The sequence below is a fragment of the Poecilia latipinna genome, unplaced genomic scaffold (assembly GCF_001443285.1).
Source record: "Poecilia latipinna isolate Pla-1442-1.1 unplaced genomic scaffold, P_latipinna-1.0 Scaffold3062, whole genome shotgun sequence".
In the NCBI taxonomy this organism is placed as follows: domain Eukaryota; kingdom Metazoa; phylum Chordata; class Actinopteri; order Cyprinodontiformes; family Poeciliidae; genus Poecilia; species Poecilia latipinna.
In genome coordinates, this window is record NW_015115678.1 from 42,682 (window position 1) to 57,711 (window position 15,030).

General features: G+C 41.1%; 1 protein-coding gene across 3 annotated transcripts in view; it reads right to left on the minus strand.

Moving 5' to 3' along the window:
* LOC106940017 (collagen alpha-1(XVIII) chain-like) overlaps nucleotides 1-10,720 on the minus strand; it is a 30,235-nt gene extending 19,515 nt beyond the window's left edge. For 2 of the 3 annotated variants that reach the window (XM_015022625.1, XM_015022626.1), the window contains exons 1-2: nucleotides 9,642-10,719; nucleotides 1,976-2,514 (exon numbers count right to left, since the gene is read on the minus strand). In XM_015022625.1, the coding sequence (XP_014878111.1) occupies nucleotides 1,976-2,514; nucleotides 9,642-9,957 (855 nt within the window). In that variant the 5' untranslated portion in view covers nucleotides 9,958-10,719. Of the gene's footprint in view, nucleotides 1-1,975; nucleotides 2,515-9,641 lie in introns of all 3 variants that reach the window. The other variant, XM_015022624.1, reaches the window with a different exon arrangement.
* Between the last annotated feature and the right edge of the window lie 4,310 nt (nucleotides 10,721-15,030).

Below are 15,030 nucleotides of genomic sequence, written 5' to 3' on the forward strand. Positions count from 1 at the left end.
CAGCTGGTGCAAAAAGACATCGCTTTTTTCTGCAAGAGAGACCGAGACAGAGAATAAAACAAGAGGATATAATGTGGACCAGATGAACAAAAAGTTGCTGCTAATCCAGTTCCCACAGACTGCAACAGGCCAAAAATAAACGAGCAGCAGCTTTGAGAGCAAGAATTGCATATGTGGACCTTTCCAACCTTATGCCTTATGAGTCATGTTTAATGCTCCAGTTACAGATTAAAATGGACAAAATTGGCTGTTGGGGTAAAACTTCATGCTCAGTTCCAGACAATTAGCATCAAGTACATATTTTAGCTGACTAGACTTTGACTAACATTAGTAATTTTTGGCAGAGGTTTCTGGATTCTGAGGTATCACTGCTGTATCACGTCTCCAAGTTGTTCTGTAACTTTTGACTATATTTCTTGATTTAGTTTAGATTTTGTTTCACCTGACGTTCCGATTCCAGCTCCTTTTTGGGGTGAAATCGGAAAAGGATGTAAGGATGTGGAGGAGCCCTGGGGGGACAAAAGTGTGAAACTGAAAGTTATTTTATCTTAGATGTAAATATGCACAAAATCCTCAACACAGCAATAACAGTTATGTCATATGCTAACTGGACAATCCACAAACCTACCGTCGTTCCTGTTTGTTTTCTATCAGCCTTTCTGTTGCCACCATCTCCAGAACTCTGAGACATGAGAAGGAATGTGTTAAACTAAAGTGTTGATTCACTTTAATTGAGATGATTACAGAAAAACTCACTTCATCTGAGTAATCGTCATAGTCACAGAAGCCCTGAAATGCCTGAGGGTCTCCCACGAGTCTTAGCTCTCCAATTTCACCCTTTAAAGACACAAACAACTTGTAAGCAATCAAGTAAGACAATAGAAGCATGAATTTGTAAAGGTTTAGTTAAATTCATGAAGAGAGTGCCATAGAGACTGGACAGACTCTCGACAGATCACTGGAACGGGAGACAGAGGCAAAAAGACGTGGACTCTCTTGTTGGAAAACTGTGGATTGGGGAACAAGGTGTGTCTCCATGGAAACCTTCATCAGAGATCTTGGTTCCAGGAACACGAGGCAAGTCCACCTCGGCATCCTCGCCAAAGAACTCTGAGAACTTATGTAACACGAGTCTGAGGTGGACCTCCAACAGGCTGAGAAGTGGTTCCTGAGAACAGTGCAGGAGAGATTGATCGTAGAACAGGGGATGAAGACGATGAAGGATGTCCTGAGAGCTCCACAGACACAGCTCTGCTGCTGCTGTGGATTCGGAAAACCTTTGCAACAGCTGCTGCTCCTGCAGACAAAGGATCTGCTGCTGCATCACTAGAGAAACCAGCACTCTTGAATGCCAATATGAATATTGGTCTTGGGCGTGCTAAGGAGGCGTTGAGCAGGCCCTGTTGCTTTAGCTTCAAGCAGTAAGTAGTATCCTCTGAAAAGATGGGAAGTAGACTGTGGTCCTCTAAGAAGATGATGTAGAGAAGGCATCAACCAGACCCTCCTGACCAGTAGTTGAGGCTTCTGTCAGGCCTGTAGCACAGAAGTGGAGGCATCTCAACAAAAAAGCTATTTTCTGTGGGAGGCAGAGGAAGCAGAAGGCGCTGATACAAGTGGTGGAAGATGACAAGCTATAGGGTGTAACATCCTCTGGAAGCTCTTTGGACCAACTCCAGGTGAAGCCAGCACTCGCTTAAACCCACCAGTCCTGCTCTGCAGGATCCCTATGGGGACGGTGTGCTTGGCCCACAATTTGGCTGGATTCTTCTGTCAAGAAGTGTGTGGTAGAGATGAAGCCAAGATGCAGACAGCCACTGGAGGATGGCAATTAAAGGTTCAATAAAAAAGAAATCTTACAGAACTAGAAACAAGGTGAACATGACATGCAGTATGGACAGAGTAAGGTTTGATGCATTTGACAAAGAAGATAAAACTTGTGATACCAAGAAAATTGTAAGAGTTACTTATTTATTACCTTAAACTTGTCTGGATCAGCTCTTCCTGCTTGACCCACAAAGATCATACTTCCTGCGTCCAGGTCCATCGGATCGGGCGAGCGCTCAAACCTCAGCACTTCTGGATCCCTGTCACAATCTGAGTAGAAACTGACCTGCTCGTCATGCACAGACAGAGCTAAAACGTTCCAGTGGACATCAAGCCTTGGAACGTAAAAGCTGGCTGCCTCATACGAAGACTCAGAATCGGGGTCAGTGTAGAAGAACTGGATCTGTTGACGGTCAGACTGCACTGCAGTGAGCTTCACACCGATGTACATGAGTTTCTGGGCGCTGTCTGTGATGGAGAAGAGGACGGATGCAGCAGGAGAGGAAGCTTTGAGGTGGAAAATGATGGTGAAGTCCCTGTAGAAAGGACTGGGGACAAAGTCCTTGGCCAGTTGTCCTGATGACGACGCTGAGGTAAACCTGTAGGCAGTTCCTCTGGCCACTGTAACTTTGGCTATTGAATCCGGTGGAGGATCTCCAACCAGCTGGTGCAAAAAGACATCGCTTTTTTCTGCAAGAGAGACCGAGACAGAGAATAAAATTTTAGAGCGTGGATTAAACCTTTGAACCATTTCTGAAACTAAAATAAAAATGCATCCTCCTGGTGTCTAACACCACATCTACGGTGCTGGAGACCTACAGGTTTGCTCCAACACAACCGATTCAAAGGGTTGCATAAACTTATGAATTTTGGCCTTGTGCAGATTCATGGGAGACATGGAGTTTATGTGGGACTGGGAACGCTTTGGGATGTCTTTGGATACCTGATAAGGAAAACGATGTTTGGTTTTGCTCCTGGACTAGTTATCTGGATAGGTTCCAACAGAAATGGTACAAGGATTTTACCATTAAGCAGATGTGACACTACAATATTTCCATGACAAACTAAACTGTAATAAACGGCCATGATAATTAGGCATTTAAAAGAGCTCTATATTGTTTCCGCTTAATTTAGATGTAATTTTAAAGAAAACAGCTTTAAACCTAACCAATGAAATACCAGTGTAACAATCTTTTATTGCAAAACTGTGCAGCACTATTATTGTTTCTCTTGTGTTTAGCTTAGCGTGGACCCTTGTGGGATTTTGATCCAGCTGAATCTGGGGTGGGACAGGGTGGTCTTCTTCCCACTGAGGGCACCTGCTATCAGTTCATCTGCCATGAATGCAGCTGCTGCAGCTGTTGCAGCTCATGTGTGCAGAGAAAGTTCACTTCAGCAGGGTAACTTGCTTTTAATTAAGACCCTCCAGTTCTGCTCTAATTGAATAAATTTCCCCATCTGGAAGCTGTTTAAACCGACCACAGTTTCTCCACAAACATAAACTTAGAAGTAATAAAATGAACCTCCACTGAAAATGTCTGCCTAAAAATCAGCTTCAGAAAACAGATTTATTCATCCTACATCCTAGAATCTTACATTTTATTAAATAATCTGAATTATTATAAAGTGGATGTATTTTCTCTTCATTTTAGTTTATAAACCTTTAAAACATTGGATTGGTTGGTCCACCGGTGTGGTCAGAACCACCTGGAGCTTAAACTTTTCAAGACAGTGAAAAGTTTAAGACGATGGTGGAGTTTTGGAAACCATCTTTCACACTCCCTCCCTTCACCATCCTCAGCAACACTGTTTCTACACTCCTGGTTCCTGAAACACCATTTCTCTGGACTTGAGATAGATGTTGCCCAGCAGAGACTGGACTTCCTGCAACTCAAGTTGCACAATCTTCTACAGAAATGTTTTTTTTTTCTGCCATTTATTCAGTCTGTCCTGTTTGGTTTCAGGTCTCCAGAGAGAATCATCGGGGCTGACCATCCCTCCGTCTAGGACTTGTACATATTCAGTTTCACATGATTACTGCCATGTCATTTCCAGATATCTCAGAGAAATCCATCACTGGTTAACAAATTGAAGGAAAAGCCGCTTCCAGCAGTAGTAAGAGGCTCAGATGGACAGATGGGCAAACAGGAGGAGGAAGGAAATGCGTGTCAGATATCCATGGGAAAGTGGACCATGAGGGACCCTTGGATGGATGAAGCACACAGCCCCAAAAGAATAAGACCGACAGAAAACACTGGTAGAAACATGCCAGAAGGTCATTATGGAGCAAACAGGATTCCTCCAGAGGTTGAAGAGGGTCTTATATCCTCCCCAGGGGAGACATATAGATTTTTTTTTGCAGAAAATACAAAAATAACCAATGTTTAATAGGCAAAGATTTACAACTTAAACTTTAAATTGTTAAAAAGGTAAAACATAAATGGCTTCAGAAACACAAGTTAACTTTCTTCTTGACCTGAAATGTCTTTATTGCTAGAAAAAAAAAGAAGAAAAAACGCTTCATTGTGCACAATCTTTGTCAGTACTATTTCCAGCCAGGACTGAATTTCACCTAATTTTAAGCGCTGCCTGCCTTATTAGGCCAAACAAGCCCAGCGGAGGCATGCTAATCTGACCACATAATGATACACAGTGCTGAATCAAACCCTTCATCCTCAAATAACCTGAAACCAAATACTGGCGTTCACACAGTCAGCGAGAGAGACAAACGTTTTCGCTAAGCTGCCGCTCAGCTGTAGTTCTGTCCTCTGGGGACCAACCTGTTAACTAAGAGAGGCGAGACAGCTGCTGCACCTTCGATTGACCTCTGATCCACAGCCAGGACCTTAATCCTACCCTGAGAGATCAGAGCTATCCGATGCCGCCTGATAGGCAGTCACTGTGAAGTGTCATGGCTTAAAAATGTACTTTTAAGCCAAGAATTTGGTTGGAGCAGAGAAACGAGACGTCGAAGTATGTAATTAATGAAAAAGTTCTCACTGTTTCCAACAGGACAACTCTTTGCCTGCACCTTTAATATTATACGGTATGCAAAGGGCTCAAACTGCTTGAGGGCAAGAGTCCAGATTTGAATTAAATGGCTAAACTGCCTCAATAGCATGCAGTCAGGCTCTGCAGAGTTCAAAATATGAAGTAATATTAGAGCCAGGTGTGCTGAAGCAGAGCGGCATCTAAAAGTTGCAGCAGACCGGCATTGGAGGAATGCAGTTTGAGACCGATGGTGTAGAGTAAGGAGCAATCTTTGACCAATCCTCTGGTGCTCTTTTCTCCTGAGCTCACCTCAAAGGTGAAATTAAGTCTGTAGACTGAGATGGATATTGAAGAACGTTGACTTTGTGCCCTCAAACTCTAGTTTGTGTCAACTTGACTGTACATTTTGAATCACTATCCTGCTGTAAAACCCAACGATCACAGAGCCCATCAGATTTATTTTTCAGAAGTAGTTATATTTCAAGAAATATACCAAGACATGTATCGCCAACAAGATTCACAAAACCCTTGGAAGACAAACAATTTGACCACAACATAAATCAGAATGTCAAGATTTCTTTAGAAGCTTGTAAAGAGTACTGCCATTTCCCTCCCAGATTATCAGCAATTCATTTAGTATTAAAAAATACAATAACATAACCAGAAAGTGACTTTAACATGATTTTAAAATATAATCTCATTCTCATCTCGCCTCGTGAGCTCTAGATATCATTACACCCCCAGTAGGTATTCTAACGCATTCCTAAGTCTTAACATCATCATCAGTTAACTTAATTAGAAATACAAGAAGCAGAAAAGAGGAAAGAATTGTACCATCTTCTGAAACCAGCCTTGTTGAAAAGTGTAAGCATGTTCAGGAAATTGGGTTAATTTCTGAAAGATTGGATTTACTACCTCCTTTAACCTCCAACTCTAAGTAGTTTAATTTTGGATAAAAATACATTGGGGTCATTTTTAGAGACTTTAAATAGTTTCCAAGTATAACAAAGTGTTTGAGCTGAAATAAAAGCCTTTTTCAGACAGCATCCCACCATCTGTCTGCTCATCTCCTAGTTATCTGCCCGACACTCATTTAGCTGAAACCAGCAAGAGTTGCTGGTTTCAGAGGGTAGGCGACTGGCGCTGCCCTTTGACCCCTGGCAGAAACCACTAACTGCCTTGTGTCACACCAGCTACAAGGCTTCTCTTTTTTCCAACCTCGACATTGTTGCCCTCTTCCAAACCAAGGATACAATATAGGCAGTCTTTCCCAAGAAAAAACGATTTCCCACCCACAGCATCCATCATAAATGTCATCTGCAGCTTCCACCCCTACCCAAAAAAGTTTCTCCCACACCAGATGACCTCACTGACTTTCCCTCTCTGGGATTATGGAAAGAAGCAGATCCCAGCAACTGATTAGAAGTCAGCACAATGAAGAGGAGATAAAAACCAGAACAGAAACGGAGGACTGGGTTGGGGGAAAACCCGTCTGAGTAAACTGATACTGAGCAGAAAAAAACAAACACAAGTTTATTACTTATAATCCAATGAAAATCTAAATTATTGCACAAAAATGATAGAAAAAACCTGAATATGTGTCAAAACAAATCATGTACTGATTTCTAATGGGTTGCAACAATGTTTTGTTTGTTTTCATTCCCTATTTTGATTTTAATAGTTTAAATGCCTAATGAAGATGTTGCATTAACTCGCACACTGGAAACCTCTTTCCACTACCGCAGAAGTTATAGCATCCATGATCTTTGTTAAATCTGCCAGAGCAATTAAACGGCTCCAATCTCCAGGTAACCTGTTCAGATTCTGAGATTTTGGTAACTTTGCATATTTTCTTTGGTAATCAACTGGAGTTGCTGGTTTTTACTGGTTCTAAATGGTTATTACTCAAATTATTAGCTTTGGTCGACCCCACCAATTGTTAATCTTTACTCATGTTGTTATTAGCCACCTTAGCTGATAATTACTTTACTACTCTTCAAAGGAGGAAAATAAGTATTGAATGTGCTGCATGCTGGTCCGAATTGTCTCATTAATGCACGACTGCTACGAAATGTCCCAAAGAACTGGTGCATGGTGATTACTGAACATCCTGAAGGCGAGTCGATGCAAAATCTCATAACCTATTTACAAAACAACATTTGGTAAATGTCAGGCACTATTTAAGGCCAATGTGGTATGAAAATGCACAAAGTCGGCTGATTAATTGTTGCTTTGTCTGGGAGTTTTCTGTTTTTGAGGCTAGATATTGAAATATATTTAGTAGATTAAATATGTTCTGGGAAACAATGGTAATTATTATGATTACCTTCATGGCCTCATGTTTGATTTGATAAAAGTCTTTGCAACCCTCCTTATTCATGTTTGACTGGAAGACAGTGGTGAAGCATCCAGCACACCAATGTAATGACCATTGCACCATTTCTCTTTAAATATTCGCCCACTGATGGGAAAACGATCAGAGACCAGCTCTGATGAACATGCACTCATGAATTACAATGTTTGCAGATGACATTGTGATTTTTATGGATCAGGAGTGAGAAGGTCAGGAGACATGAGGAGAAAAGAATGAAAGTGGGTGACAGTAACACACAATACATGTGTGAGAACAAGCTCCAGGGAGTAAATGGTTTGAAGATGAATGAGTTTAAGTACTTGGGGTCAACTATCCAAAGCAATCGGGAAATGTCAGGAAAGATTTGTGACATGAGGCTGCAAGAGAAAAGGAAAGTTTACAAGTTGGCAGTGAGACCTGCCATGATATACAGCCGTATATATTTACAGCTATACATCATTAAGACTGGAGGAGGAGCTGAAGACGCTGAGTTTTCACTAAGATTTAGACAACGGACAGCTCCGGTTTAGTAATTTGAGAAAAACTTTGAAGTTGAGGTGGTTTGGGGACAAATTTAGCAAAAGTTGATAAATAAGAGAGAGAAGAAAAAGAGGAAGACCTGAACTCCTAGATTTCTTCCCCATTTTGATCAATTTAAGTTGATTCTTTGCATGTGTTGAGTTTAAAACCCATAAAACTAAATTGAAGCACAGCTGTATTTCTGTTCCCTTTCTGCACAATGCAAAGCAACATCCAAAACACCTTTCCCTGTAAATTTACAAGCCCGTTGGCTTTCTAGAGCAAAATGTCCCAATTATTTTTTACTTCACAAGATAGAAAAAGTTGTCTAAACATGAACCTGGAACATCTGTCCATTAAATTTGGGACATTTGTACAAACTGTTCCTATGGGAAAGCATACTGACAGTTTTATGGAGCACAGTTCAAAGGTTAACCCTGAAAATTAGCCGACAACCCCGCACTGCTAAATTTATGAAGACACTAAAACACAAAAAAAGAGTTGTTTTTTTTGCATTACAAAAGAATATAAGCTTTTTAATTATTTCTTTACAATACGACTTATTTGAAGCATAAATAAGGATTATGATTATCTTAAGTAACCAGAATCGCTGTAAATGAGATGTTAGGTAACTAAGAAATGTCAAACAATTTTATACTATTGTACTATTTCATTTTGTTTCATTCTTTCGGACACAAATAAAAAAAGTGATTTGCATCACTAAACTGCAACTATTAACTACATTTACTGATTTTTTGATATTAATCGATGCTAAAATAGTACAAATAATCCTGACAATATGGACAGTTTAGTTTTTTTTAAAGATCATTAATTGGAATTTTTCGTAACAATAAATCCTCTCAATTTTTAACATTTTAGCTGTAATTACATTACAGTTTCATTAATATGTTGCCGTTTTGGATATTTTGTTGCAGATAAAAAGGGAAAATATCAATTAGGAAAATCTGACATGATTTAAAACGTGTCAAACTCGAGGCCTGGGGGCCAAATCTGGCCCTCAGTTGCTTTTTATGCGGCCCTCTAGACTCCAGACTCCAAATTACATAAATCAGCCCCTTCAGTTTAATGCACAACTCAGTTTATTATATCTATACACAAAAAAAATGGTTTAAGTGACTACTAACTCCGACCTGCAGGTGGCAGTATTTCTTACTTTTACGATACTGCTGCCTCAGCCTTACTTGAGGTCAAGTGATTGATATGGCGAGTACCAAATATTGTAAAATTCAATATTATTTACTTGTAAGAATGCTGGGACAACTATTTATTAATATTTGAACAGTTTGTTAATGGGTTTTATCAACATGGCCCAAAATAAAAATGAATTTGACATCCCTGATTTAAAATATAAGATATTAACTTAAGTTGCTTCATGATGGACACATCTAGCCAAAACGTGTAAACATTTACGACAACAGACACAAACAACCAGATCTGAAATGTATCGGCACTCAGGATACATTTCAATCCACCGGGTTACCTTTCCTGCTACTAACAGCTGCACACCCAGGACTCTCGTACTCCTGCTCTGTTTCCGGCAGGTAGCGACAGTCCACCGGGAGACGCCCGTTTTCCAGGGACGCCCAGCAGCTGTCCTGCAGCACCTGGCAGAAGCCGCGACAGGGAAGAGGTGCAGCGGGAATCGGGCACCGGGGTGCCAGCAGGAGGCAGAGGAACCGCTCTGCACCACGGTGACACCCTGCCCTCACAAGCCACACCCACTCCCGCAGGACAACCTCCACCTCCTCCACGGAAGTGTGGTTGAAAAAGTTTGGCAGCGAGAAAACGTTTGGCTGTTTGCATATCGGCCAATCAGAGGGGACAGGGAAGCAAGGTGAAGTGGAAGTGGTGTCAACGCTAGAAATCTCTGCACCGGACCAAGTCCGATCCCCTTCCCCAACCCCCTGCTCCACCCTCGCCCCTCTCAACCTGCCTTTTTCATCTGTAATGTTGGGCTTTGCTGCCTCCACCGTCCCTGTCAGGCCTCCACTGGTAGTCCAGGCGGTTGTAGTCGCATCCCAGTCGTCGACAACCTTACGTATTCCAGTTGCCACTTTAAGGATTTCCTCCCCAACCTGCGATAATTTGCCATCCTCCGCCCCTTCCGTCTCCAACGCCCCACTGGGAGTGGTGGCTCCTTCTGTAGTTGGGCTTCCTGTTGTAGGTTGGGGTTGTTTGGAAAACCACCAAGCCTCCAAGCTGCCAGCACAGAGAACCAGGAGAAGTGACCACGTCTGGATCCCCGACATGCTGCTGTTTCCCTTCAGCAGAGACCTCCACTGTTTCCCCTGAACGCCACCTGTTAGCCAGCCGCTCAGGAGTTAAATCCACGCTGATCGGGGCCCACTGAGCATCCGCTGAATGGCAGCTCAGACATAAACCGCTCACAGACCCTCCCAGTGAACAGGCCAAAGGGGGAGACCTGAGATGTGATGACAGAAAGTTTCCCCAACACTCTGAAACTCCTCCCTGAACAGCTGGCTCCCACAATCTGCAGAAATAGCTTGAAATATTCAGATTAAGTTCATATTTTCAAACCCAAAACTCAATTTGTCGTATTATTTGAGTTGGTTCTAAACTGGTAAGCAAACCAGGGCAGAGGAAATGCTTGTGAAAGAAGAGAAATGACTTCTCCTCATAAATCTAACATTTTTGCAAAACCTTTTGATATTTCTCCAAATTCTATCTATAAACCTTGATGTGTTTTGTTGGGATTTGACATGATAAGCCAACAAAAGAAAGAAGTTTCTACAAATATCTAAAGCGTGTGGCATGTTTTTACATTTTCAATTTGATGTTTTTCAATAAAATCCTCCAAAAACAACCTACTGTAGAAGTCACCTAATACTTCTACAGCATTAATAAAACAAGCAGTAAAATGACATGACATAACTCTATTAACAGGACAATTATTAGTTGTAAATTTGACATTTGTGACTTTTACTGAAGAGTAGCAAGAAGAAAAACATAAGAAAAGTCCACCCTGCAGTTTCCGGGAAAGGTAAATTGCTCAGACGAAATCAAATGAAACTTTTTATCCCTCGTACAAAACAATTCAATCTCTTTGTGTAAAGAGATTGATTTAAATCTCTATATTTAAATCTCTATATCAGGGGTCCCCAAACTACGGCCCGCGGGCCGCATCCGGCCCGCCACGTCATTTGGTCCGGCCCCCTGAACAATGCCGGATCTGGTCCACCTCCTCGTACCAGAGAGCATTCAGTGTTTTTTTTCATATATTGTATTTTCTGGTTTATATGTGGGGCGCTCTTGAGCAGATGTGAAACTAATTTTCCCTCAATGGAATATATACTAGTCAGTCCCAGTCACCGTTTCGCTCACGGTTTTTTCCATTTGCATTCTGGGTAAGAATCTACCTAAAAGCGCGAATGTGTCGCAACGATTCAACCGAAAATATATACAAATATGCAATGTATTGGTAACATTTTAGAAGTATTCATTTATAAAATAATAATTATTGTGTGTTTTCTAAATAAATGTGTTCTTTTTTTAAGTATTATTTCTTTAAAAGGGAATTTCTTCTGCCACCAGGCTGTGGGAAGAAGCAGGAAAATCCTGCGGAGAAATGAGAGCCGCAGCTGACAAATTACATGACGCTGTGAGAAAACTCTCCACGTGTTGCGACAGAAAACAAATGAGCTGCGGCCGACGAGAAGTGAATCAGGTTCCATAGCAAATAGGACGTGTGCTTCCCTACTCGTTGTTCCACCAGGACAACGAACGCAGAAGAAGTCAGTTTGTGTTGTTCTGGTTGAAATGTGATGAGCAGCACAGCTGGACAGAAACACAGCAGCAGCACGGAGTGATGAATGAGAGGCAGCAGCTGACATCTCACTGTGAAAATCCCCAGACTTCCAGGTTCTCACAGATAAGAGAAGGAGACATCTTCCTCTTCCTCCTCATCGTCATAGAGTCCATGTCGTCTGCCAAGCGGGACGTCCAGCTGTTCCACATTCCAGCTGCTGGACCTCCCACACCCAAAACTGCGTGGCACATTTGTTTATTCAGACAACGCTGCTGCTGTTAGCAGATGTGCAGAACGCTCTCACTGCAAAAATATCTTACCAAGTCATTTTGGTTTCTTGGTACATTTGAAATAAGACAAAACTAACAAACAAGAAACCTTTCACTTACAACAAGACATTTTTATGCCAATGGAACTTGTAAATATTAAGTAATTATTTAAAGTAAGTAAGTATTATTGTGGTATTTAGCAATCTAACTGACCTAAAACATGAGAAGTTTGGTCGGATTTAACTTCAGTGTCAAATAAAGCTGCACGTCTTTTTATTTGTTGTACTGCATTACCCACAACTGAATATTAACTGAACATGAAGTGACTCAGTATTAGAGCTTTGCAGCAATTATCTTGCGTCACAGCAGCTTCTTGTCTCTCTCGTTCCATTCTCATTATTCTCTTCCTTTCTGTGAGGCAGAACAAACACATCGAAAGCACCAGAAACTAGTAAAACAACATCACCATCCATTTCTGTCTGATAACATAATCCCAAATGCTGACTTAACGTTCCCTATTTATGACCCGGAACATCACCAACCACCAGTTCTGATCGCCGTCTGCTGTTGCCCCAGGCGACTAAGCCATAAAAAGTTCAGCTTTTTACTCTCTGCTTGGTTTTTTCCCACTATTCTTTGCACAGGAGCAGATGTGTTTCATCAGGAGTGTTTTCTGGTGGACAATAACACATCTGAGCATGTGAACTGTGTCTGAAACTTGATATGTCATGAAGCTGGTAGAGCTGAGAAACTGCAGCAGAACCTTTAAAATCTTTACAATGAACTTAAAAAGGAAGCTAAAGCTACTACAGTGTGGAAATGCCTAAAACATTATATGCAAAGAATAATTCATATAAAGTCCAAATTACAAGCAAAAAGATTCATATTTTTCACACATGCTGATGCAGCCATACACCACAAGAACCAGCAGATGGCAGCAGAGACTTAGCTCACTGTTAAACTCCATTTATTACTGAATTAACGTCAAAATAAAAGCACTGGAGGAACAGAAATCAGATTTTAACATTATAGTTTCTATTTGTTATTGAAATTTGGGCAGAAACATTGGTAGAAATGTAGTATTTGGTGATTATTTAGCTTTCTTCTAACAGTAAAATGATGTGGGGTACTGGTTTGTTGACTCTGCAGCTCCTCCAGAGTTACCATTGTCTGCATTTCTGATGAATCCCCTCCTTTCTTTGCCTCCAAGTTTAGCTAGGCTTCCATTTGATCCACACGGTGCTTTCCCACTATCAGATAACATCTTCAAAGCCAAACAGGCAAAGTAGAAGAAAGTTTTCCTCAAGGCTACTTTGGCAGAAACTCAGAAATCAACACCCATAACAATCCTGTAGGATGAAGGCGTGAACAAAAGCAACAAGAGGCTGCAAGACGTTTTAATTCCCTCATCCAGCCGCGGGCGCTGCATTCACAGCCGACTGAAAACAGTTGGCTCCTTGTTTGAGCCGCTGAATGAGGACGCCTGTTTTAGAAAGTGCTCAGTTTTCAGGAAAATAAATTAAAAGTTCTTAATGAAATGAGCGACAGAGGAAAATGAAAAGCAACTTTGAAGCTTGTTTTGGTGGTTAGAAGTGAAACTGCTATCTGAACTCGGCAGCATTTCAGCTGCAGGAGCTTCAGGCGATGGGAGCTTGAGGCCCTGCTGCTGCTGCAGGTTTAAATTCCTGTAGGTTGAGGACTGATTATACAGACACAGGAACATTTTCGTTCAGAAAGTTCGATCTGTAGCAAAAAAAACACGTATGCAGTAAAGGAGCCGTTTCATGTATGGAAGATTGAAACCAGATTTTTGTCCTCAAACTAAAAGACGTGGAGAATAAAAGAGACTGTTGTCCATCCAGAACTCTGCCACAGTTTCAGTCTCGTCTTACTAAAACGGCTGTACTGATTTAAAATGATTCATTTTTTAAACATGAATGCACTGAATCACATGTTTATTGGTCACTCTGCACAGATACACCAACAGCTTCACAAAGTTGGTCCAAATGTAAAAACAACGTAATGTGTTCAGTCAGTGCAATAAAGAGTATAACAGCCAATGTAAAACAAACGATCTTGGTCAAACGTGAAAATAAACTGCAACAAGCATGAATTGTAATATATTTTCACCAACTATTGCATAAAATGTGGACTTTCCCCACTGATAAAGGAATATTTAAAAAAAAAATAAAATAAAAATTTAACCAGACAATTCAAGGAGGCTCTGATGCAGGAATGTTTTGATGTATCCATCCTTGAACCTGGACTGAAACGCCGCAGCGAGGAAAAAAAAATGGTGGAACAGAGTATCTACCAAGCATTAGGACAGACTAAATTAAACTTTTCTGCAATGCTGGAGACTCTCGGTGCTTAATAAAATTTATTTAGAGGTTTAAAAAGTGAATTTTGCATGTTATGTCCTTTTTAAAAGTGTTAAGGTACAACAAAACACCATTCTTATTTTGTAATTTTCTCTAAACCTCTTTCTTATTGGTGTCCCACCTGGCTCGTATCTTTGCCCCCTGTTTTATCTATGAACAACAAAACAGAAAACAGTTTCAGAGAGAAATTATCGTACTTACTTTGTAGGTAAAACAGCCAGAATGTACAAAAGCTTTTATTTCACAGGGAATACTACTACTACTCTGTCTGTAACACAGAATTTATTTGAAAGTATTGTTTTTTCCACTTTTTTGCATCTTTGATTGTTTTAGATTGAAACCACACTAATTTCTAATAATTCTCTAAATACTCTAGATTATATTTTGGTTACAATCCTGAAACCAATTGTGCCAGATTTCAGACAGTTTGAAACATCTACCAAGTCCAAACATTGAAATCTCCACCCAGGTGTCCCAGCTATTGAATTAAGCTAAATTTAGCATGAAGCTGTATGCTGTCTGTGGATTTCTGATGATTAGATCTGAAGGAGCGAAGCAGGTGAGAGCAGAAACCACAGCCACCATCGTCACGAGTTCTGCAGCTGGAAAAACAACATTCCCCCATTAGCTGAGATCAGAACGGCCAGGCGGACCTTCACACGGACTGTACATGGAAAGATGAAAGATGTAAAACCAAACATCCTGTCACCCCCTCTGCATGAGGTCACACCTCTGCTGCAACACTTTAACATCTTGCAGCAGGTAGAAAACACCCCCAGCTGCACTGGGGAGACTTTGAAGTTTCACTGGTTGCAGTCTGCAGGGCTAATCACCTGCAGGAGGCAAACGAAGCTGCATGCGAGACACGCTTGGGATAAAAGTGGTAATTACACAAAAATGGGAGTC